Raw genomic sequence first — 27,568 nt, forward strand, 5'->3', positions numbered from 1 at the left:
AATCTATAAGTGTTGCTATGAGTGTTCAACTAAGTCCCGGCTTGAACCAAAATCCACAGTAATAAACATACTATAACTACTACTAGCTATTACTACTATTAATATAATCTAACTAGCTAAGTAAAGTTCTAGAACTCTACACCAGTACCCTCTCTGGTGGCACTCTCCGCGGTGGACTCCCTCACTTCCTGGTGAGGTGCCAAAAGGCCTACCAGCCTAAGGTTGCTTTCATTTTTCAGCTCCTTGATGCTCTTTTCGATGTTGGTCATGCTGGCCAGTGCTGCAGCCCTAATCTCCATCTCTGGAGTGGGGTCTGGTTGGTACCATCGGCCTAGATGCAACACCAATGTTCTAAGGATAGTGAAGGAAAAACCGATAAGAAAATACACGACGAGAGATTGAGAAATTTACCTCTTCGCATGAAGGCCAAATTGTCTGCGACTAGGTCCGTCGTGAGGAAGTACTCTTGGAAGTATTTTCCCACATTGGATTTATGGGTGACGTTACTCAGGAATACACGAGCTGTTTCCTGGTGGCAAAAGTGGAAGAACCCTATATTATTATGGTTGGGGTTAGATTTGAGATCAAAATGGTAGTTGATCTCGTGGAGTGTTGGCACATGTCATTTTTTATGGTTATAGAGGATATAAAGTGTTGACATCACTCTATATTCGTTGGGTGTTATTTGGAAAGGGGCGACCTCGAAGTAGTTGGCCACCCCTTGAAAGTAGTCGTGCAAGGGCAGGATTGCCCCTGCCTCAATGTGAAACCTCGACCATGCGCTGAAGGCACCTCCAAGCAAGTTTGCCCTCTGGTCAGGTGTAGGCCAAACTAAGGTAATCCCAGAAAGGCCGTACTTCTTCAGATATTTCATCACTGTCATAGTTGATATGACACTAGGAAGCGCAAGATACCATTCGACTTCGTCCTCAGCTCGAGGGCTATCGCGAGGCCTGGCTTTGGGTTGAATTTCAGGAGGTGTGAAGTTTACAGGCTGAGGATTAGTTGAAGGGTCCTCGGCGTGAGTGGCAGGTTGGCTAGAAGGCGAGTTGGTTGTTTTCTTCTTTCTACGAGCAATGTATTTCACATGACCCATGTTAGGTTGACTGGTCGGAGGGTTTTGCTTTGAAGATGGGAATTCAGAGAACAAAAGTGACGTATGTTCTTGGTCCTCGAGCCGCAACGCAAGAAGGTCATTGCCTATTGGCCTCTCACCTCCCCAAGGATCGTGCATGAATATCTGAGAAGAGTAAATGGGAAGTGAGAATCTATGACCAATAGATGAAGAAGAAGTATAAGGATAACATTGCTCGTGTATAAAAGTTAAGATTTTATATGACTAGCAGCATCCTAATATAAACAATCCTAACATACGAGCAGTTTGGAAAAATAGATTAAAAAGTGGAAGTGAGAACAACTTTTCGACTCCAGAAAAAGGCGGGAAAAACCCAGTTTTTTCCAAAAGCATAAAAATCGAATCTTTACTTCAATTTTAGGCCCTAAAATAGTATTCCTACTTCCCAAATCGATTTCTAAGCCTCGCCTAATATTTTTTACTACTTAAAACTCCTATCCTATCATGTTTCTGCAAACGAACACGATTACCCTAAAAAATTTCTCAAGAACATTCAAACTCACACCAGAAAACTCGTGGAATTCATTTTAGATTGTATAACAGAGACAAGGGGTTCAAGAACTTACTAGGGTTACAGATTGCAAAGGAGTCACGGACATTGTTGCTCGGGGCTAGTCAAACACGTCTCGAATCGCCGAAGGTTTCTAGGCTTCTCTTGAGAGTTTTTCTTCTGAGTTCTTGAGGAGAGATAAGGACTTGGTAAAAAATGAAAAGTGGAAAAATGACTTTTTATACTGATCGTGGCGCAGTTAAAGAGGTAATGATGGGGGTAAGTTTTTGATGCATGGGAAATCGTGTTAGCCATCGAAATATTTTTGGGAAACTGTAACGGTCATGATTGCTTACTTTTTCAAAAAGGTGCTAACAGATGTGACAGGTCAGACGGAAAGCTGGTCGACTAAGTTTATTATATGCTGATCGCAGTAAAATAAACTTGGCTGGCAAATGTTTACTAAAAAAAGATTTGCATAATGACGTGGCAAACTTAATGTGCACGTGGGATACACGTGACTGTTTAAGTGAGTACGTTCTGTTCGACCATCGACCAGAGGAGAATTCACTCGACAGAAGGCATATTTTATGGGTGACCAGTGTGGTCGCAGTATTTCAGATATCTTCTATAGATATATAATATCTAATTTATGTAATAATTGTGATTTCCATTATTATTTAGATACACTTGTATTAAGTGTAATTAAGGTCCATCAGCACATGAAGAACTCCTTGAGCCTATAAATAAGATTCAAAGGGCTCAAGAGAGAGGATGATTTTTGGGACTCGGAGACTCTTGATCTTGAGAGACTGAGGGAGAATTATAGTGTTTTTATCCACTAAACTTGTATTCATCTCTAAGTTTGTGAAACTCGTGAACCCAAGTTCATTGATCACGAGTTTTTGGAGTTCTACATTAATAAGAACACTAAGTTGACGTAGGTCATTACTATTTTTGGGGCTGAACCACTCCAAATCTTTTTTTCATTGTATCTTTTTGGTTTGAATTCATCATATTATTGTCGTTCTATCTAACTCATGTCGTTGCACTTTTCTTTATTGTTATCTCTTTGTTTTCCTGTATTTAGTGGAATTCCTAGGATTTCTATCCTTTTATCTTCTATCTTTTAGTATGCCAACCACCTGCTGTGTATATATATTAGGTTGTAATCATCTTTTTTCTTAAGAAAATAAGAAAATTTAGTATTCTTCTCTTCATTTTCTTCAGCAAGGATACCAATTCTTCTAATGCAAAAAAATCTAAACTGATAGGGGAAGTGGCCTCTGTGGCCAAAGACTTGTTCGAAGCCAACATCACGTATAAGCCAAATTTTGGCGTGGGCGAGGAGGCAGCCCCAAGCATGCCCCCACCGTCCTCATGAGGTGCTTGGCGTGGAACTGCCTAGGGTTGGCTAGGCCCCAGACAGAGACGGAGGTTAAAGCTTTGTTAAAAGGGATTGTCCCTCAAATTTTTTTCTAAATGGAAACCCAAGTGAGTGGTGGTGTCATGGAAAAGAAAGCTAGAAGCCTGGGTTTTATTAATTTTGTCGATGTTCCTGCCTCTGGGTTAGCGGGAGGTCTCTGTTTTTGTTGAAAGGAAGAATACAAAGTGGAAGTTGACCAGATAGATAGCGAGGTCAGACAATTGCTCATTCATGGGGAAAATCGTCTAGAGAAATGTCCTTATGCAACTCCGTATTTAGCCGCAAGGAGGTGTTTTGGGAGAGACTATACGACCGTATTAGCCACTATGATTTCCCTTGGATTCTGATGGGTGACCTCAATGAGACTATCAACAATTTCGATTGTATGTCTCTCAATGCTCCCCAAGGCAATCATGGGAAGTTTCTCAGGAAATTTTTGGATAGGTCTGGAGGAGTTGAGATAAAGAACCAAAGAGGCTGGTTTACTTGGAGCAATAACAGAGGATGTCAAGATCATGTTAAACGTCGATTGGATCTTGTTGTTTGCTCCTGTTTCCTAACGCGAGTATTCAAACTCTTTTGATAGTGTCTTCGGACCACGCCCCGATTCTGCTTGATACTTCCTTTTTTGTTGAACGAGGTAAAACCCCCCTTTGGTTCTTCAATGTCTGGACTGAGCATTCAGAATTTCTGGCTATAGTTTCTGGAGCGTGGAATTTGAAGGTGGAGGGCCACAAAAGCTTTTCGTTGGTTCACAAAATCAAGAAATCTTAGGAAGCCTTGAAAATATGGAGCAAAGAGAGATTTGATGGTACTGGTTCCAAGCTTAGACATCTAGAGAAAAAACTTCTAAAGTTACAGAAGGGGAATATTTCTCAGGATGTTATTTTAGCTGAGGCTGGTATGCGCACAAAAATAGTTAATATGCAAGCTCATAATGAAAAGATTTGGAGACAAAAGTCCAAGGAAAACTGGCTGAAGTTTGGAGATCGGAACTCTAAGTTCTTCCATGCTTCGACGATTGTCCGGAGGAAAAGAAACTTGATTTGGATCATCAATAGGGGGTCAGAAAAGTGGATCTCTTCGAGGGAGGAAATTGGAAGGTACTTCAATGAACACTTTCAGAATCTGTTCACATCCACCTCTCCTTCCATTTCAAAGGAATTGGATGATTTGTTTGTTGACAAGGTCAGTTGGGAAGAAAATGTTCTTCTGACGGAGGTCCCCTCACCAGAAATCATTAAATAAGTTGTTTAGAGTTTGAATGGAAAAAGTACTCCTAGCCCTGATGATATGACAGGTGCTTTTTTCAAACACAATTGGAAAGTGGTTGGTTCCCCAATTATTGGTTTTGAGCAAGGGGCGTTTCAGACAGGCGGATACGTTAGAAGCCTTAATCACTATTTTATTTATTTGATACCAAAGATTGCCGCTGCCTCCATTTTTGACTATTATAGACCCATCGGTCTATGTAATTTTGCTTACAAAGTGCTAGCTAAGGTCCTCTTAAACAGGTTAAAAGTTATGATGAAAAGACTCATTAGCCCTTTCCAAGCGGCCTTCATTCCTAGAAGATGGATTGCCAATTTGTTCAATACTGGGCCAGGAGGTTATGCATTGTATCAAAAGAAAGAAAGGAAGTGGTGGTTTAATGGCCATAAAGATGGATATGAGTAAAGCTTACGATAGGATTGAATGGGGATTTTTGAAGAGAGTTCTTCATGCTAATGGATTTCAGGAACAATTTATCAATCTTATTATGTTTTGTGTTTCATCTGCCTCGTACTCTGTTCTCCTCAATGGATCTTCGCATGAGATTTTCTCCCCTAACAGAGGATTGCGTCAAGGAGATCCGCTTTCTCCCTTTTTGTTTCTTCTGTGCAGTGAAGTCCTTGCTAAACTCCTGATGAAAGCGGAATTGGAAAATCTAATTCACGGGGTCAAGATCTCGGCCGACAACAATGTTGTTTCTCATTTAATGTTTGCAGATGGTAATTTTTTCTTCCGCAGAGCTAATGCTCAAGAGGTGGAAGCTTTCAAAACTATTTTCCTTAAGTATGAAGCTTGGTCGGGACAAAAGATCAACCTGAGCAAGTCGTCGATTTTCTTCTCGTCTAACACGCACCATACCACAAAGTATAGGATTTTGGAGAAAATGGGGATGAAAGAGTTCAACAAGAATGAAAAACACTTGGGAAACCCGGTCATCTTGTCAAGACAGAGAAGTTGAGACTTCGATTTCTTAAAGGATAATCTCAGATTGAGGCTAGAAGGTTGGCGTTCCAAGCTTCTGCCAAGGGCGGGTAGATCGAATCTCATCAAGTCAGTGGCCATGGTAGTTCCTAACCACACTATGATTGTTTATGAATTGCCTAAAAAAGACTTGTCCCCAAATGGACACGATGATAAGGAAATTTTGGTGGGTGGGAAATAAATACAAAAATAGACTTCTCTCTCTCAAACCATGGGATAGCTTGTGTCAACCCAAAGAAAATGGTAGTCTCGGATTCAGGAGATTTGAGGATGCAAACAGGACTTTTTTTTGGCAAAACTATCTTGGAACGTAGTTACGAATCCTTGCAACCTTAGGCCCTAATGTTGTTTGATAGGATATATTTATGATACTTTTAGTATTAGTTTTTTTTAAGTTTTATTATTATTATTATCGTATATATTTAGTTTTTTTTTTTTTTTTATGTGGTTGTTGTATTCTTAAAGTTGTCATTTGTTACATGGATATTTGATAAATATTTCAAAATTTATTTAAAATATCATCTTTAATCAAGAAAAAAATAATATAAGATATTTATTTGAATTGACTGGAGAAGATAAATGAGAGTTCAAACTTAAATTGTTGGAAAAAATCTGTGATATTTTGAATCAGTGAAAGTTTAGGTATTTTGACCATATATCCCTACTCCCATATTTGATTTACTTGTTCTTTGGAGAGCTTATTCAAAACCCTATAAAAGCATGTTTCATAACCAAAGTCAAATTATGATGTTTAGTTGATTTTATTTTACCTACAAGATTACGCATCCTAGAGTTACAGGATTTTAAATTCAAATAAAGATATTTTAAAGCGTTATCACGTAACAAGTGGTAACATCTAGAAAATCATTTTCACAACCTTATCACTGTAAAAAGAACACTTTAGATTATTTTAAGGGCCTCTCTTACTTCTTTACCTCTCTTTTTCTCTTTTTTTTTTCTCTTACTTCTTTTTTTATTCTTTTCCATGAACTAATTTTCTTTTATAGGGTTTTAATGTAGTCATTTGATACTCTATTATTATTCAATGCAAGTTTTATGATTTCTTCTTCATACTTGTGATCTTATTCAATTTGTATTTTATGCTTGTGAATGCTTGATAACTATTTGCATGATTTATATGATTTTGATTCAAAATCTGAAAAGTGAAAGTAAAATATGTTGTAGTTGTTTAGACACAAATTTCGATATTGGACGATGGTACCTGTATGGCTTGTGTAGTTCGCTCTATGTTGAAACTTATCATAGAGATGTAGAAAATTTGCATATATATTGAGATTTATATATCTTAATAAGAATATAAATTGTTTTAGTAAATGAGCTATTTAAATGAGATGAAGAATAATAAAAATTATATTGATGATATAATAGAGTGTATAAATAATGAAATTAAATGCCTAGTTTTTTCATCTATTCAATTATTTGTTATTTTTTTCTTTTAATATTCAATTCTCATGAAAACTATTATCTATTTATCACTTTATTATTTGACTCTATTTATCATTTACCAAAAAATAATTTTCACAATTAAATATTGGAGAGGGGAAAACTTTTGGGAGGGTTCGGCGACCAGCTCTTGTTCTCCTCTTTGGAGAACTATTTTGCATACGCGAGTCTCCTGATTAAGAACTGTATCTTCCAAGTTGGGACTGGGGATTCCATATCTATCTGGAGTCAGCCTTGGATTTCTAATTTGGAAAGCTTTACCCTCCGCATGCACAGGGAGCCAGTGGTGATATCTCAAGAAGCATTCTCTTTTAAATGGGTCAGCGAGTTTCTAGAACCTGGTCAGAGAAGGGAACCAAAAATGGAGTTTTTTCAATCAAGAGTGCATACTACATGGATGAACAAGGGAGATTTAATGACAAAATGGAGACATGGAACAGATTGCGGTTATGCAAAACCATTGAGAGACACAAACTTCTTTTGTGGAGGATTGCTAATGATGCTATGAATTGGGAGACAGAGTAGCTTTACCAATGTGAGAAATAACAAGCTTCTTACCATTGCCAACTGCTACAGATTCTTGACCAAAATACGGGACAGCAGAATCAAGATTCTCCATCTTAAAAGCGATATGATTTGTGGCACCCGTATCAGCATACCACCCGACATCATCCCCAAAATCTGAAATAGATTGAGCAACATATGCTTGTGGATCATAGCCAAACGTGTGTTTAGTGAGGTGAGCTTGAGGCTGAGAAGAGTTAGGCTTTGGAGTGACCCAATTCCTATCAAACCTGTAATGACAAGTAACTGCAGTATGACCATACTTCATGCAAACTTGACACAATGGACGATTGAGATTCTGATTATAAGGTCTAGAATAGCCACGACCAGAAGACTTAGGCTGAGTTTCTGCTCCAGAACCTTTGCCAGTAGTATGGAAAGGATGATAAGCACCATTTCTTGAACCAAAGGTCAGATTAGCAGACATTTTGTTAGACAGATCCATCACAGAGTTGTGGCGTTCAAGACGAGTCTCATGCGACATAAGAAGAGCTTGAACTTCTTCAAGAGACAAGTTGTCACTTCGAGATGTAATTCCAGACACCACAGGATCGAACTCAGGGCCAAGACCATTTAGCAGATGCAAGATTAGATCAAAATCGCTAATTGGATGACCAGCAACAGCTAAAGAATCACACAGCATCTTGATCTTGTCAACATAATCGGAAACAGTAAGAGTACCTTTTTGAATCGTGGATAATTGACTCTTGAGCTGCAACAATCGAGCTTTGGACTGGCTAGAGAATTTCTGCTCGAGGGCTGTCCAAACAGAATTGGAGCTAGTATAACTGGAAACAGTTCCAAGAACACCTTCAGTCATCGAGGATCGGAGCCATGAGAGTAGAAGCTGATCTCTACGCTTCCATTGAGTAAACACAGGGTTGACATCACCATTGATAAGCCTTAAAGGAGGAGCTTCATTACTGAGCATAATCTCATCAAGATCATGGCCGATCACCGTGGGAACAACTTGAGACTTCCACACCAAAAAATTTGTTCGATCAAGCTTGACAGTTAAAGAAGAACTGAGAGAATTAGAAAAAGGATTCCAGGATTGAGTAAGAGGGAAAGCGTGAGTAGTGGTCTGAGGTAGAGGATCGGTGACTCCCATAGGAGACGAGTCGTCGCCGGAAGAAGCCATGGACGTCAATCAATGATGCTCTGATACCATGAAAGAGAATGCAAAGAAAGAAAACAGAGTAATGAAAACCTCAGAACAAAATGCTTAGAAAGCTTGAGCATTGTTCATTGAGTACCTCTTTATTTATATGCATTGAGAATCAATACAACCAAGCACTAATCTGTTATAACAGAATTGGTTACAAAGAAAAGAGCTAAGTAAATTTGAGCTACACTAACAGTTTCCTAACTAACTAACCACATGGTTGGTTATCACATGAATAATAATCTCATAAATACTAAATCAGATAATTGAATATAACAATGTCAGATGAGTACATTTCACTAATACCAGATGTATTAAATTCAGAAATACCAACAAAAATACACCAATAGAGAAAATTACATCTCACAACCCATAATTAATTTTATTTACAAATTAACCTCAAAAATTTTAATTACAAAAATAACGTTTTTTACACCGCATATAAAAATAATACATACCTCATATAAGAATTGACAACACTAAATAATCATTTAATTATCTCTCTTCTATATAACTTTTAGAAAAAAGTATGGCCACACCGTTGATCATTTTGGCTCAAGAGTGGTATCATCACGACCTACTCTTCAAGGTGATCATTTTGATATGTTGGAAGAATATATTTTCTCACTGTCACCAGAATCAAAAGTAATCATTTGGTTGCTTATAAATACCAATTAGATACTGATTGGTTACCTTGTTACAAAAAAAAAATATTTTAGTTAATTAACTTCAAGCTTATTTTCAAAATTTGGTTAATCGGTTTATGTTATGTATGAAAAGTAACTTTTTAGGAGTAACTCTAAGTTTATGTTATGAAAAAAATAACCAATTGGTATTATTTTCTAATAAGTTATTTATGGTAATTTGGAATTAGATTAACTTTTTATACTATATGATGACTAATTATGTTTTAAAATAGATTTGAAAGTAATGTAAAAGTATCTAAAATAATAAGACACTACAACAATTTTTAGTATATATTACATTAAAAAATAACACATATTTAAAAGTGTTATTAATAAGCAATTAAAAAAAACACGGCCCCATATGTGAAATTTCATTTGGCGCCATATGAAATATATAACTAGGCGCCAAATGAAAATAAGAGACACGGAAGCACACAGTAAACTAGTCTCAGCCTCCGAACCCCTAGCCTCCATTGAATCCCTAATTTCTGCTTTCGTCTCTTTGCCTCTCTTTCTTTCTTTCTTTCGTCTCTTTGCCTCTCTTTCTTCTCTTTGCTTCTCTTTCTTTCTGGTTTCCTAGTCTCTTTCTTTGCTTCTCAGCTTCTCTTTTTTTGCTTCTATTTCTTGCTTCTCTTTGCTTCTCAGCTTCTCTTTCTTTCTCTTTTCTTTTTCGTCTACACAATCACGTTATTCTCCTCCACTCACTCTCGTCTACACAACCACTCACTCACTAATTTATGGTTTCGTCTCGTCATTCTCTGCCTCACGCGAGTCTCTGGAGCACACGACGTCGGTGAGAGCTTCCGGAGGACACAACGGAGGTCATTTTTCTGGTTGTCTCGTCTATCTCTGCCTCACATAATGATTCTCCCCTGCTGGAAGCAAGAACATCTTTGTGAGGTGAGTTTTTTTTATACAAATTTCATATAATCAATATATAAATATAGGGTGAACTTCTAGGGTGATTTATAATCTGATTTCATTTTTTTTATATTATATTCAAAGCTAGAGAAATAACAAAACCTGTGTGCATACAACACATATACATATATATAGTAGCATTTTGTGTTTCATCTCGATTTTGTGTTTCATCTCAAGTAAAGTGCTTCATACACTTTCTTTCCACTCAATTTTTAGGGAATTGGGATTTGTGTGGTGGGTTGATTGATTGGGTTTTCGCTGTTTGATTGAAAACTTTCAGGGCTTTAGCGCCCCTGGCCGTTCATATCCATGATCATCAGCGTTCCATGGACCCATCTCTAGTGCAAAACTCTCCTTCATTAGAGGAAGAAGAAGAAGAAAAAGACGAGTGGGGTATGTAATGTATTCTTTTGACACTTTCATTTCTTCACTTTTTATGTATTTATTTTAACTTTCCCAAGTAACCCTCTTGTTTGGTTTCCCAGAAAATTACTGAAAAAAATGCAAAATAAGTGTGAAAGTTTGGTTTTTTATTGCTCAAGTTGTAATGGGTTTGTATTGAGTGTGATATATTAGCCCAAGTGACTCATTTGGTTGAACGAGCTCAATTTATGTATGTATTGCATTATATACAGATTTGATATTCTTTTCATAGCACTGTTAGAGGATAATTGCATAAGAATTGGACATTGATTGTTTGAATTAAGTGTTTGGTTGGTGTTGCGAATGCCAAAGGTTTGTTTCATAGTTGCCATATTTGATTCATGGCCAGTTAAATGAGTTGCCTTGCATTAAAATCTTAGGTTTAGATTTTTGTTTCCCCTGAGTTTTCTAATTTTGAGTATGCATTTACCATTCTTAATGTGATGTTATATGATGAAACAATCTGTTTGTTTTCCAGCTAAAGTTGGAAATGAAAATTGAGTGAATTCCCATTTTTTCTTAACGTCTATAGAAGTAAGTAAGGGTCAAGGTAGCGAGATTTAGTTTCTGATTAAACAAAGTTTTCCTTTTGGGGTTATATATGTTTTGAAGCTTCCATTGTCTACGCATATCCAAATATTGGCATTTTCTATAACAAGAAACAAAATGTTAGATGCAACTTTTAAGTGGGTTCCTCAATTGGGATTATTCATATCTATTAGCATTGTCAACAATTAGTGGAGGTGCATAAGAAATGGGGATCTGGGTTTGTTGTGATATGATATTATTGTTCGCAAAAAGCTGTGAAAGATTATATGGAAAACCGTCAAATCAGTATAAGAGACCTAAACATGTCACATCATATTTAGGTGCTTACACGTGGTCTATCTTATGACATAATGTGTCTATTCCATCCTCTAGTTGTCTCAGAAATGATCAGGGCACTGAACTGAACTAGATGCCATTTTCAATGTGTCACCAGCTTCTCTTTCTTGCTTCTCTTTGCTTCTCAGCTTCTCTTTCTTTCTCTTTTTTTTTTTCGTCTACACAACCACGTTATTCTCCTCCACTCACTCTCGTCTACACAACCAATCACTCACTAATTTCTGGTTTCGTCTCGTCATTCCACTACAACAATTTTGCTTATATATTACGTTCAAATATTACGTAAATTTGGAAGTGTTATAAATATATCCTAATAAAAAAAAAAGCTGAAATTTTACCCAAAAGGCGGCAAGTGACCCAATCACTCACGAAGTTGTTAGTTTCTTCTATAGTTTTTTTTTCTTTTTCAGATTTCAAATTAATATCAAGAAAGTGTTTTGAATATTGATTATATATATTTGTTTCTAATTGAGATAACACAGAAAATTAAAACTAGAGAGGTTGTATGCTAGCTAATTCAAACACTCACAGGGCCTCTCTTTCTCACGCTCTCCTCTTTCCCTCGCCTCTCTCAAATTTCACCTCACTGAAGCCTCTCTCGGAGTAGCTCAAGAGGTAAGGTATTTTGTTTTTTTTTTTAACTTTGATTTTGATATTTAGTGTTTTAGTTTGTTAAGTAAAACTTGTATTGATTTTTGTTTTGGTTTTGGGGTATTATCAGTGATTTGGGTGATGTCTCTAGAAAGATTTTTATCGCAAATCTAAGGCTCAAATCATAGAGATTGAGTTGTTTGTTTGCGTCAGCTGTTTCACCTCAAAACAAACCAAACGGTTTGGCATTTCTAGAAAACTGCATTTATTATTTTATTGTATTGAGAAGAAACCAATAAATTTGCACAGTAAAACACCCTCCAAGTATTTGCCATACAAGAGAAAATTGATTTGTTTAGTAGATTTTACATTTAATTTCACAAATGGTTCTACCATTTGGGAATGTCAAATAACTCATAATTCTTTATTCAAACTTTATTTCAAACTGGTTTTGGTGCTTGATTATCATTGTGATATTTGCTTTGTAGGACTTGCTAAACCTGCTCCTGTTATAGAAACTTTTTGTACCGATGAATTAGTTTTGCAGCATGTGAAACTTGATGGAGTTGTTACTTTGGTTGATTCCAAGCACGCAATGCAACACCTTAATGAAATAAAACCAAGATTTGTGGTTAACGAGGCTGTAGAACAAATTGCTTATGCTGATTGTATTATTTTTGAACAAGGTAGAGTTTTTTTTTTAATCAGAAAACAAGTTAGAGTGTATTCAGTGAATTTGACATTTGTTTTTAAAATGTGAGGTGATTCTGAGCTTTGAAGCTAATTGGATTCCAACTATTTCAGCAGATAGATTTAGTGCTAAGGTTGAGCTGGAGATATTGACCAAGAGAATTCAGGTGTTCTTTCTGAGATATTAATAATTGTATATAGTTTTAACGAATAACATATAAGAAGTTTTTGCTCCTATATGTGTCTTCCTCTGCTTATACTTCCAAAATGGAATATTCTCCGCTAACAGAAACCAAAGAATCAACTTTTGTATCCTATTCAGCTTTTGTGTTTCACTCTCATAATACATAATTTTTTAAAAACTTATACTCTTATGTGCACTGGTGCCAGCATATTAATGGGATGGCACAAATGAAGCAAGCTAAGTTTGGATCCGTTGACATGGACTTTATTCTTGGAGTGGGAGGTTATGATCTTGATAGGTTGTTAGCTTGTCTCTATGTTTCTGTGCCGTTCCATTCCAATCTTTCTTTCCACTTCATTCCAATCTTCTTTTTATTACTTGTCTTCATGGATATAATGCAAACGTGTTAATGTGTTAATTTGCAGGATTGATTCTGAAGTTCAGGTAGATAATTCCTGTTCTATAACTCATCAACATGAAACTGGAAAAAGTATTATTTTCTTTCTCTGATTTTTCCTTTCCAATCTTTTTTCTCTGTTTTTTTTCCTTTAAATTTATTTGATTTATAAAGAGTATGGCTTCAAATCAGAAAAAATAATTTATTTGGAGTGAATAGAATCTATATATAGCAAACTAGGTTTACTTGGCTTTGTTGACGATATGGATTTTATGTTGTAAAGAGTTCTTTCTTTATCTAGTGTACCTCTATGGTTGACATGTTTTTTGTAGTGTAGTAGACACAAGTATTTGGTTAGGTGGAATTTCTTTGTCTCTTATTTTGTGTTATGAATAGATTAGTGTTAATCTAAATATTTTAATTTTCAATTATTAAAAAGAAATGCTATACTGACTCTTAACCTAAGCACTTTGTAGAGGCAAACTAATGCTAACATGGAATAGGACAAGATCCAAAATTCCCCAGGCTTCTCATCTTGACAAAGTGCATGATCAGCAACTGGACTTTCACTCGTGCATGTGAATCTGTTTTTAGAAGGATCTAGTTGTCAGTTGATTATTATTATTATTATTATTATTATTATTATTACTATGACTATTACTATTACTATTATAGTACATGTTTGTCTTTTAAGTGCCTATTTAGTTAGTTTTATCTTTGACAATTCATATTGTTGATTTCTGTTAATTGCTTTTTTGGTTATCAACTAATTTCTTTACATCAATTGGGATGGATAATACAGAATGCAGCAATCATCATCATCATCACAATCACGTACACAATGCTGCTGTCACTAGTGTTACTATTGTTTTCGAAGGAACCCTCGATATTGATGAGGTGATTAACTATTACTTTGTTGTGTGTGTTGAATTGCATTTACTTCAGGAGTCTAATCTTATGCCTATAACCATATTACCTTTATAGTGTCGTTGCCTGTTGGCTTTTAGTTCAGCCAATAGCTATCAAGGCAGTGAATCTTTTGAATTATTCCTTATTTATTATCCACTAGGTATTCTTTCTTTAGGTGTATACATAAATACTTGGATGCCTGTTTTACAGACATACATTTCAACATATCATATTGGTCGAAATTCAATGAAAGTTTTCTACGCTGGTTTTTTCTTTTGAATTAGTGTTTGGTGCTGTTATATTGCTAATATATGGCTCTATCTTTGTATTTTTATTCTATTTGTAATATAGTTAAAACTTTTCTGGATGGCTGCCTCCAAGAGAAGAGGCAAGATACTTTGTGTGCAAGCAATCTTTCACGGGAGACTCTTATTTTTGTCTGCATTTTTCAAGTGGTATGCCTTTTACCTTTGTTTTAATATTATGCTAATGTTAGATGAGTTTGAATATCTTAAATATTCATCCATAGTGAAGTAGGTTATGAGATTATTGTTGTGTGCTGCGGTGATAATAGAAGGTTGAGAACTTGTGTGTCTTAGTGAATTGAAATATATATATTGGAATAATATTTGCGTTGTGGCTATTAATAATCGTTGTTGTGTCTCTAGTTAGTTATTTGGTTTTTATATTTGATAGTTTTATTTATGTATAATTTATGCGTTTAAATTTATATGAATATTATGGACTTGTGAAAATGGTAAATCAATGTATTTTATTGATAGATATTTTAAGAGCCTCTATTGTTAGACATAGAGCCTGATTTGATGTTATAGTGTTTGTAGTCTCTTCTAGTTTTGTACAAGTTAAGCATTGCCAAATAACCTTAATAGAAATCATTTTCTTGTAAATGGAACCAAGCCACTTGATAAATGTAGTTTATTCTTGGAATTCGATTCTTTTTGACACTTTTTTTGCAGAAATAATTCTTTTATCATTAGAATAAGCAAAAGCCCTTAAATAAGCTTTTTCTACAGTTTATCTTTACTGGTTTGAGCAGAAATTAGTCACCATGTGCATAACAACACATTAGAAACACTATATTGAGGAAGTTATCTTACAGTTTTTCCCTGTTTTGAATATTTCTTGCTTAATTGAGGAAGTTTTAATGTTCACCATGTTCATGACTAGAATTTTCATGTATTAATGATCTTGTCATTACTAAGAGGTTTGATGAGTCCTTGGGACTTTTTCTTTTGCATGTTCATTTCTTTTTAAACTTAAATATAATGGACATGTTCACAATGATTAATTGATATTGGGTTTTACTTTTCTAATATTATATGAAGGCCCCCATAATTTTATGAGTATCTTTCTGTAATGTGTTAAAGCCTTTTATTTTAAGAATGTCTTATGTTATAGCTTCACTGTTTTTTGCTTGAATATAACTTGCTTCTTATCCTAAAGTAAAAAATCATAAACATACCCTAGGGACTTTCCATTTTCCTTTACTGTTTTCTAATTATTTATTTACAATGAATATAATTTTGTAACAATAGAATATTTTATAATCCAATACCCATGTTTCCTTTATATTGCTCATCAAAGTCTTCATAATCAACATCATCTTCAGCCTTCTCATCATAATCTATGTGTGAGAGAAACACAATGAACATAATCAGAAAGTTTGACAAAATGAAATGAGCTAAACCATAGACTTTAGAAAACATATTATTTATACATTATTTTATTTTGTTTAATAAGAACTAGACCCTACTATTGTCAAAGACAAAATATAAAGGAGATGAAAAGTCCATTGAAATCCAAATAACAAAAAATGCTCAATCTCTTGAAAAACCAAAAATACAATTCCTGAATTCTTTTTAAACAAATCACTGAGATGCCTACTTTAGCCCAAATAATATCAATCTCTTTTTCAATATTAAAAAATTTATCTTGTCCCTTTCTAAGCACAATGACCAACAAATAGCCATCACAGCAGAATCCCACAGCTACTTTCAATTTTCGTTACCCACTCCTAAAAATTGAAACTTAACAAATTTACAGAGTACTGTAAAGTAATCCAAAAAGCCTCCAACTATAAATAGTTTTACATTTATCCACAATCTTTTAGAAAAAGGCAATGAATAAATAAATGATTGACTGTCTCATTGCTGGTTTTGTGCAAAACACCAGCTCTGAGACAGAGCAGAATGATCATTTCCAATAGACATAGTGAGTTCCATTCATGTAGAAAGTAAAAAGCTAAAATCTTAGAATTTAAAGTTGTCCTTTAAAAGTACTTCCTCAATTTCACAATCGTCCCAAAATCCAAGTCTTTCTTCTATTTCTACCTTAACCCTCACCTGAATATGCAAATATTGTACAGTGAAGAATCATGTTGCTTCTAGGTTCTCCAAGCAAGAGTTTTCTATGACAGCTATTGTGATGTAATACTAGTGATCTACTTATGGGTTCAAATCAAACAATTACACTAAAGAAATTGAGAAATGCCAGGGTCCTCCAAAAGTATAAAGAAACTCTTCAAGAGGAGTATAGCAATTTGGCATTCTATACTTGTCAGATATACACTTATAGGAACCAAAAATTCTACAAAGAAGTAAATAGGATATGTAAAGCTACCTCACATATATATATTCTCTTAGTCACTAAGTAGACTAAGTGCTGGCACTAAGAATATTCTCTTAGTCAACATATGTCTTTTATTTATTTATTTTTTGCTGGCAGTGGCTACTAAAACAGTCGTATGTAATGTAAAAATTCTACATTTTTATGAAGTGGAAAAAGTAAATATAAAATAATATGAGGATAAAAGTGGCAAAAATGGACCAAGAGATGCTTATCCGCTCTTTTACTATTAGTATGACACTTTGAATTTTTATTTCTTTGATGCCAAGAATGACTGTTTATTTCTTTCTTTCTGACTTTTATTATAAGTTTTTTTTTTGTGATAATTGATAATATGTTGTTATATATGATTTTTATAACTCATCAAAATTCGTACTAATTATAGAAACGGTTGATCAGAAACTAGTCAAAGAGTTTTCCAAGTACAAGATATGTCACCTCCATCTACAAAAGGAAAGAGGCCAAAACACATACCTACAGGAAAATTAGTTAAACTCCTCAATGAAAAGAGGAAGAGCTTTAGACTAAATTTGGAAATGGATAAGGTTGTTGAAGAGAGATATGGAGAAAGTGCACAAAGGATGATTAATTAAAGGATGGAGCAAGTTTCACGCATGGTTTACTTTTGTGTATCTTGTAATGTTTCTATTTTTCATTTTTGAAGTAAAAATTGTTCAAGATTATAAAACTTTATTATGTTATGCTTTCAAACTTAAGTTAGAACTAAGATCTCATGAAGTAGACACATTCATGGTTTGAATTAGTTATTGTTTAATGTAATACTTATGGTTTATCAATCTATTGAGAATTACATTTTATGATTAATTTTGAATTTTTTTTATCAAAATACAATAATGAAAATCTTTTAATTAAAAAAAAAAACCATATAAGTATACTTATCAAAATAAAATTTAAAATTTTATTACTATATGTTATGATTTAAAAACATATTATAAGCGTAAAAAATCGTTATGATTTATATAATATAACAAACTAAAAAATGTTATCAAAATAATCAAATGTAACAGTTGAAAAGTGTTATGAAAAAAGTACAAGATTAAACTTCAAATTTATAACCAAAAACTCTATCGAAATGTTATTATTTGAATATTATAGCACCTAAAAATGTGTTATTGAATAGTTTAAGATAACACCGAACATAACATTCAAAAACTGTTATAGAAAAGACTGGACTTTTAATAACAGGGGCTATGTTAGCATTTTCAGAAGTGTTATAAATAGTCCCGGTTAGCAGTTTTTAAGTGTTATGAATACTGTTTTTTCTTGTAGTGAGACGTGCAAATTACATGAGTGACTAAATTTTTTTATTAAAAGTTAATGTGTAGCATACTGAATTAATTTTTATTAATAAACTATAATGGTAACTTATTATACTATATGACAACTTATTAGTTTCTGAAATAAGCTTGAAGGTTACCAAAATGTATTTCAAATAATAAGATACCATAATATAACGTGACTGGTATATTAAGATGTCTACAAATAAGTCTGGGAGGTAACCAAAATGTACTGAAATAATATGATATAAAACTTAAACTTTTAACAAAAAAAAGTGACTAATTGGTAACTTATAATCATTATAAGTAACCAAAATGTTACTTTTGAAGACCTAGAAAAACGGGAAATTCAGGATTTCGAGAATATTTTTGCAATTCATATATATTATTTTTAGAATCGGGTATTTTTTGATGATATGGCAATGCATTTTTGTAAATAAAATTTTGTAGGTGATTTTTATAATTATTTTATATTATATGTATATAATAATAAAAATCCCTTATATATGTATATATATATTAAATTCTCGTACATATCACATAACTATATTAGATTCTAAGAAAGGCATACCAAAATACTTTTTTATTACTAAAGTAATATCCACCAAATAAATGTTCAAAATTTATATATAAAAAATCAACACAAAATATTTATTACATTAATCTAGGATCTCTTCCAATTGTCCAAGCATTTATTATGATCCAAGATTTTGTAAGTATCTCATGTTAAAATCAATATTAGCTCCTAAATAAAAACTAAATCTAAATTAAGTATATATAATGTGTGGATATTATTAATTAGCCTAATTAAAATAAGTGGTTTATATTTCACTTTGTTATAAATATTATATATATGAATGTCCATAATAATGAAGAATCACTAGGTTACCCAAAGTAAAATATCAGCATTAATTCTTGATTGTATTCATAGTAGTTACCCAATTTCCTTAGGGCTTATTTATCTGTATAAATATGGGTACTTCCCCCATTGAAATAACATATACACAAGTTTCACTCACTCTTTACATCTATCTGTTATTTTGTCTATTTATTTTCTTTATACTTTATATTTCTGTAATATTAATAGTTTTATAACACGTTATCAACATGACTATCTAACTATCACTATTTGTAGGTTCAAGTTCTTATCATGGATCTCTAGTCATAATCATTCGTTGAATCCGAACTAGATGATTCAATCTTCAACCACCATCTTGTGTTGATAACAAAATTCATTATCAAGCCTCTTGTCATCATATAGTTTATTGAGGTAAAAATATTTTATTGCGAAGGTATGTTCATATGATTATCATACTATATATATTGATCATAAAACAAAATGTATATGTGAGTTCTTATTTTACCATTGTGATAGTATTAGATGGTTTAATGTCTTGTTATCGTAAATATGATTATATTCATATGTATGTGTTCATACTACCTCACATATTTAATATTGATTTCTCTATAGTATTTATTTTATAGTTATTTACAAATTATTACATTAGAATTTGTAAAGTTCCATGTCTATGGCATATTGAAAAAAAATTATAGATCTTTGAGATAAGGTCTTCCATATATCCTGAAGATTATACGAAAGTGATATTATTCATTAAGATATATAAAAGAAACATAATTGCTAAAGAGTTGTGATATTTTAGCAAAATTCTCTGAAGTGAATATTTCACATATTTGTCAATTATATGAAATTTATGAACACAATTAAAAAAACATTGAAATCTATTGTGATTGATGCAGTTGGTGACTGAGTTTTTCAAGTCCCAAACGTTTTAGGAAAATTGCATCAAAACACTAAAATATGAAATATTGAAAAACAAATATGAAGAGAATAAACTAATTCAGGTGTAACTACATTTGATATTGACTTGTATGTGTGTTTATTGTACAATAAATAAGTTAACATGTATATCAATTTTGTTGTACATTTAAATATTATTCCCTGAAGAGAATGATAGAAAGTAAATTTCATTTTAAAGAGAATTGATATTATTAGTCATGTTATTATATATGCAATATTTCTTGCCAGAAGCAAGTATGGTCTTTTCAATATTATTCCTTGAAGTGAATGATTCATTATTTGTGTCAATTATTCATTGCACATTCCTAGAAGTGAATATCTAATTATTAGTATTATAGTGAACTTTGTCATTGATCAAAATGTAATTTATAATTACATTCATCAAAGTGTTGTAAAGTCACAAATATTAATTGAAAAGGTTCTTGATGAAACCTTAACACAATATATTGCTAGCTAAAATTAAACATATTTTATGTACCAGTTGTACAATTTCTATATAATTGTGAATGTGGCAAAAAATGACTTATAATATGTACCGCTTGTACATTTAATTATATAATATATCAAGTCATAAGAATAAGGAATGATTTATTTCATTAATAAATTTGACCACTTGTTGGAACGAAATGAGAAAGAAAAATAAGTGATATATTCACATTATGATTATATCTATTTGGCTACAACAAACATGATTATTATCATTGTGTATTAACTTGAATTAATGATAAGTTTATATTTAAAAAATAATTGTGCTTTTAAGCAAGCACACCATTGGATAAATAAAATTGTTAAATATAATGTTGTGAAGGATATTGAAATTATTTCATTATCTAGTATATAAATAAAAATGAAACTTTTATAGCGGTTATGTATATGTTGAAAATTTTAGTGAAATACAAAGTATAGTGAACTTGAAGTTCATTAATTGAATGATCAATCAGATGCAATGAAATGCATAAATTTTCCTAAATTTAGATGAAGAACCAGAAGATTCTTTTTATTATTAATTCTTATTTGGTGCTCAAGAAAATATGTATATATATTTTACATATGGGAAGTGAAAATAAATTTGAATATCTTGCATTTTTAAAAGAAAAAAAAATATATTTAAACTAGTTTTCAAATGTTCTGTTTATAAATATTTTAACTTGTCCAGTTTTATTGTTTTTCTACTTCATGTATATCATTTATAAAAGTGTCATTCATTTCTTAGATTTTTCATAATTATTTATAAGTTGAAATTATATTTCTTCTGAAAATTATTTTTCTATATAGTTATATTTTTTTTGTCCAAGATGTATGAGAAAAAAATTATATTATTTTGATAATGAGTATTTAATTATATTCACTTTGCATTCTTGAATCATTGTTGGATTTTTATTGCATAATTTCTTATCGATGTTGTTATACCCAGATTTCGAGCCATGAAAATTGTGACCTCGAAATCTGGATTCATAATGGATGAATTCGTAAAGTCTGGAATATGATTCGAAATATAAACAACGAGCTGGCGATGCAGAGACGACTTCGAAGATGGTAGCCTCGAAGTCCTCATGAGCTCGATAGGTAGGCCCCGAGGTGCGTCTGTTCTCAGGGATAACCTTGGATCAGGGCTCCGAGCCTGATGCGCGTACGAGCTCGAAGCCATGTGGCCTCGGGATATGTTATAACTCGAAAGTCAGTAAGAAACCTGGGAGAATATGGCCTTGGTGATATAGGATAATAACTTTGAATATCCTAATGAGTCATCAATAAAAAGACGCGGTCTACATTTATTACTGAAAATCCCCTACAATCAGGGGATATTATTTGATTAGTTTTATGCCCCCTGGTCTTCAGGGGACGTTTCCTTTTACATCGAATTACAGGCATTTAATGCCATTTAATCTATTTGCAAATATAGAGTAACTACCTGAAATATGTGGGATAGTATTATGCAATCTTCTCTATAAATAGAGAGGTCATGCACTATTGTAAAGGACTGAACTTTTGTGAGCTTGAGGAAAACTCTGGAGAATTCATCCTTGAAGGATTTTCAGAGATATTCTTAAGTCTTAATAAGAAAGACTCGTGGACTAGGCAGATTTAACTGCTGAACCACGTAAAAAATCGTGTTTGTATTATCATATTTTTATTGGCCATTACTGATTATTGTTTACGTGCTCTTCTTTCACTGTTGACGAAAAACGACGTCAATAGTTTGGTGCTTTCATTGAGAGCCTTAACCATTCATTCTTGAAAAATTCATGGCCACTAATCATCAGAATACACCTGAAGAGAATTATCCAAGACGTCTTGGGAAACAGCCAATGGAAAACCCAGATGTCAAAGAAAGGAGTGGATCCTCCGATTCTAGGGGACCACCTCCTCCACCAAGAGATGAGGATATGTACTATAATCCTGAGCGATATGTTCCTATTGTGGAACTCGATAACCGACAACTGAAACAACAGTTGGAGGAGGCCAACAAACGGAATGAGGAGTTGGCAAGGATAGCCGCAGAGGCGCAGGTGGCTCAGCCCCCGCCTCCGCGTGAAAACCAAGCCCCTCCTCCAAGGGACGTATACGTTCCTCCCCGTAGACCCCGTGGGCGTCCACAGAAAGATGCTGCCACGAGGAGGCCGGCTCAACCTCCGGCAGCCGCAGAGCCATTCGCTAAACCTAGGCCCCAGAGGAGTACTCGGGCTAGGGCCCCGGTTAACCCACCTGTGGAAGCACCTGGGGGAACTGAGAACAACCGAGCCCCTGCAGAGGCTTGGACTCAAGCCCCTGAGAATGCACCACACGCAACCAACCCATCTCAAGAAAACTCTGGACTGTCTAGGCCGCGAAATGGGTGGCAGCCACCGTCGCCCATACGGTTCCCTACATCACCAATAAGATATCCTTCACCCCCTCGCAGGAATGCTCAACCAGTTCGAGATCAGGGAGAAAGGTGTGCGGGAGGGAGACAAGGAATTGGGAGGCTTTCCAGGAACGGAGAGGCGCCCCATCAGAAAGAAGTCAAACATCCCGGTCTCGCACGGCGGAGACGAGCCGGCACGGAAGAAATCCATCTTGAAATAACTATGCGATGAGTTTTACCAGCGACGATTCTGGAGACACCAGGTCGGTCAGCAAGCATGACCGAGGTTGTAAGAATACTGGAAGCCGTAGAAATCGCCCCAACCTGCGAGAACACCTGAATCAGAGTCGGGGTAATGTTGACCCGATAAATCCAGACCTAAGGGATCGCTTGAATAGGTGTAAAGATCCTTTACGGAGACGCGAGCCTGGAATTGTGATAGACGACAACCGATTCCAAACTTTGCCTCTCACGGACCCAGTCCAAGAGAGAATCGATCAGCTGGAAAAGGCATTCAGGCTTTTGAAAAACGAGCAAGAGCATGATCGATATGAAGATTCTGATGAGGAGCTTCAACCATTTGCTCCCCATATTTCCAACACCCCATTTCCACAAGGGTTTCGGATCCCTCACGTCCCAACGTTCGAGGGAAAAATCGACCCATATAATCATCTGAGTACGTTCAACACCATAATGAGAGCCAGTAACGTGGGTTACGAGCTCAAGTGCATGTTATTTCCAGCATCATTGACAGGACCAGCTAAAAGCTGGTTTGAAAAATATCAGAGACATTCAATAACCTCTTGGGAGCAGCTGTCTAAAGACTTCAAAAAGCAGTTCAAAGCCATGATGGGGGTTCGACCTGAGGCGTCAACCCTAACTAATGTTCGGCAACAACCAGGCGAAACATTAAAAAGTTACCTTACAAGGTTTAACTTGGAAGTCGCCCGAGCTCGGAATGTGGATGACAGTGGACACTTAATGGCTGTCCAGGCCGGAGTAATGCCAGGAAGCGCCCTCTGGGATGATATGCAAAGAAGACTGGTGAGGTCCCTAACCGAGTTTAATAGACGAGTGCAGAGGTTTGTCAATGTAGAGGAAGCGAGGTCGACACTTAATGTGACTTCCCAGTCCGAAACTACAACGATAAACGTAAACTCTGCCTCAACCTCGGCGGACCCGGTAGCTTCAAAGCCTGCCGTGGAAAACCCTTCCAAGAGAAAAAAGAATGAAGGAAGTAACCCCGAGGCCGAAGGAGGAAAGAAAAAGAAGGGGGAGAGATATTTCTCCGTGTATAGAGTGTACACCGAGCTCAACGAGTCTCGGGAGAACATATACCTGGCTAATGAAAACCAGGTCCCCTTTAGGCGTCCGGACCCGATGAGAAATCAGAAGTCCAAGAGGGATTCAAGCAAGTATTGCTGATTTCACAGAGACACCGGGCATACTACCGATGAATGTCGACAGCTGAAAGACGAGATCGAAGGGTTGATCTCGAGAGGTTACTTCAGACAATATGTTAAGAACCAGAGTACTAATCAGGCAACTGCGAACCAGAGAGTTGCCGCATCGCAACTCATACCAAACAATAATTCTCGAACTCGGGAAGAGGATAGGCCCCCGACGATTGATGGAGAGGATGTGATAACCATCTCGGGAGGGCCTCACCCTGTAGGAACGGGCAGAAATGCCCAAAAAAGATATGTTAACGAGTTGAAGACCGGGGACGGGTCTCCCTACGAACCCGAACCTAGAGCTCCAAAAAGTTAGAGGATCGAATCCCAACCAATTACTTTTACTGAGGAAGACGCGTCCCATGTTTAGTTTCCTCACCATGATCCGCTGGTTATCACTCTCCAACTGGGAAATAAGAGGGTCCACCGAGTTCTCATAGACAATGGGAGCTCAGTTAACATCCTCTATAAAGCAACCCTTTAGAAGATGGGACTCTCCCTTCGTGACCTGAAAGCGTGTGCAACTACTCTATACGGCTTTTCGGGAGAAGGAATCGCCTGCATGGGCTCTATCGAGCTACCCGTAACCGTAGGAGACTATCCAGTCTCGACAACTAAGATGATGGAATTTGTGGTAGTGGATCTACCTTCAGCCTACAATGTTCTGCTAGGGAGACCCGCCCTGGTTGGGCTGGGGGCAGTCTCATCAGTAAGGCATCTGGCCCTTAAGTTCCCGACCCCTAGCGGCGTCGGAACATTAAAGGGAGATCAATTAGCTGGGAGGGAATGCTACAGCATCTCCTGGAGAGGAAAGAAACAGACGAGCGCACAAGAGCTCGCCATCATTCAAAACAAAGACGGAACGGTCTTAGAGATTGATGAAGAGATCGATCCAAGGGTTGAGGAAAAAGCAGACCTCGAACCCTTGGAAGAGCTCGAAGAAATTCAGCTCGAAGAAACCAATCCCATGAAAAAGGTGAAGATTGGAAAACACCTCCAGGAAGAGACAAAATAGCAACTAATTTGCTTTTTAAAGAAAAACCAGGATGTCTTTGCATGGTCACATTCGGACATGGTGGGGATAAGTCCGAATATAGCAAGCCACGCATTGAACATAGATAAAAGCTTCCCTCCGAAGCAACAAAAACGAAGGCAGCTGGATGATGACAGAAAAAAGGCACTGAAAGAGGAGGTCGATAGGTTGAAAGTAAACCGATTTATTAGGGACGCTTTTTACCCTGACTGGGTAGCCAATCCGGTGTTGGTCCCAAAGTCTAATGGGACGTGGCGAACCTGCATTGACTACTCGGACCTCAACAAAGCTTGCCCAAAGGATTGTTTTCCATTGCCAAGGATCGATCAGCTCGTGGATGTCACGACGGGGCATGGACTGATGTCGTTCATGGATGCCTATTCTGGATATAACCAGATTCCCATGCATGCCCGCGACCAAGAACATACGAGTTTCATAACTGATAAGGGGCTATACTGCTACAATGTCATGCCATTCGGGCTCAAGAATGCTGGGGCCACATATCAGCGGCTCGTGAACATGATGTTTTCAGAACAAATAGGGAACAACATGGAAGTTTATGTTGATGACATGCTTGTCAAGTCTCAACTCAACAAGAACCATGTTGATGACCTCGAAGAGTGCTTCGGCGTGCTCTGAAAGTATAACATGAAGCTAAATCCTCAGAAGTGCACTTTTGGGGTATCTTCAGGAAAATTTATGGGCTTTATCGTGAACTCTCGTGGAATCGAGGCCAACCCCGACAAGATCCAGGCCCTAATTGACATGCCCTCACCTCGAAGACACAAAGATGTCCAAAGTTTGACTGGTAGGATGGTAGCCCTAAGCAGATTCATCTCAAAATCTATGGACCGTGGTCTTCCATTTTTCAACCTATTGAGGGGAGGTAAGAAATTTGAATGGATGGAGGAGTGCGAGCTAGCCTTTCAAGAGCTCAAAAAGCACCTTGCAGAACCACCCATCCTGTCAAAACCTGTTACGGGAGAAGTACTGTACCTATACCTTTCCACCACCGAACACGCGATAAGCGCAGTACTCGTACGGGAAGAAGAGAAGGTACAGAGACCTGTTTATTACATCAGTAAAAGGTTACTGGGGGCAGAATCGAGATACCCCTTGATGGAAAAGCTGGCACTCAGCTTAATACATTCATCTCATAAACTTCGCCCCTACTTTCAGGCGCATCCCATCCATGTGTTGACTGATCAACCACTTCGACAAGTCTTGTCCAAACCAAAGGCTTCAGGTCGACTTCTTAAATGGCAGTTGAGCTCGAGCAGTTCGAGATCACCTACCACCCGAGGATGACAATTAGGGCTCAGGCTTTGGCTGACTTTATAGTGGAATGTACTGGCATAGCCGACGACGAGGTGATAACCCCGACCCACGAGCTGTGGAAACTTTACGTCGACGGCTCATCAAATGAAAATGGAGCGGGGGCAGGGGTCATTCTGGTTATCCCCGCAGGGAGCAGATTTCATTCAGCCTTAAGATTTGGCTTCAAAGCGTCGAACAATGAGGCCGAATACGAGGCTTTACTCGCGGGACTTCGTATAGCAAAAGAGCTCAAAGCCAGAGCTAGACATTGCTATAGTGACTCCCAGCTCGTGGTTAATCAAATCTTGGGAGAATACCAGGCTCGTGGCACGAGGATGGCAGCTTACTTAGAGAAGGCAAAATCCACATTAGAGTGTTTCGAATTTTATGCGATCGAACAAGTTCCCTGAGAGCGGAACTCAAATGCAGATGCTTTAGCTCGACTTGCTACCTTCGCTGAGAATGATGAACTAAATGCTATTCCCATAGAACACCTCTCGGCACCTAGCATTAACGAGCCGGAGGAGGAATACGTATGTATGATTGTGTCCGAGCCAACGTGGATGACCCCGATAGTGGAATATCTCGAGACCGGTGTCCTTCCAAAAGACTGGAACCAGGCTCGAAAGTTAATGTATCAGCTTCCCCGATACACCATGATAGACGGAAAGCTATATAGAAGGGGGTATTCCATGCCATTACTACGGTGCGTAACTCCACCCGAAGCCAAGAGGATCATCGAAGAAATTCATGAAGGGTTCTGTGGAGACCATACTGGGGGGCATAGCCTGTCCAAGAAAACCATACGCCAAGGATATTTTTGGCCCACCATTAAGTCAGATTCTTTCGAATATGTAAAGAAATGCGACAAATTCCAGAGATTCACCACGATTCCTCGAGCTCCACCATCCGAGTTGACCATGTTGACATCCCCATGGCCATTCGCGGTATGGGGAATCGACCTCATTGGCTC

At 36.2% G+C, this 27,568-nt stretch overlaps 1 protein-coding gene across 1 annotated transcript; it reads left to right on the forward strand.

Moving 5' to 3' along the window:
- The first annotated feature begins 11,200 nt into the window (after positions 1-11,200).
- On the forward strand, positions 11,201-15,166 carry LOC133785560 (zinc-regulated GTPase metalloprotein activator 1-like). Its single transcript, XM_062224783.1, has 9 exons — positions 11,201-11,270; positions 12,492-12,689; positions 12,808-12,860; positions 13,084-13,175; positions 13,303-13,367; positions 14,077-14,171; positions 14,394-14,448; positions 14,535-14,638; positions 15,161-15,166. The coding sequence occupies exons 1-9, from the start codon at positions 11,201-11,203 to the stop codon at positions 15,164-15,166; spliced, it is 738 nt and encodes a 245-aa protein (XP_062080767.1).
- The last annotated feature ends 12,402 nt before the right edge of the window (positions 15,167-27,568 follow it).

Source organism: Humulus lupulus, chromosome 6 (assembly GCF_963169125.1).
Source record: "Humulus lupulus chromosome 6, drHumLupu1.1, whole genome shotgun sequence".
Taxonomy (NCBI): domain Eukaryota; kingdom Viridiplantae; phylum Streptophyta; class Magnoliopsida; order Rosales; family Cannabaceae; genus Humulus; species Humulus lupulus.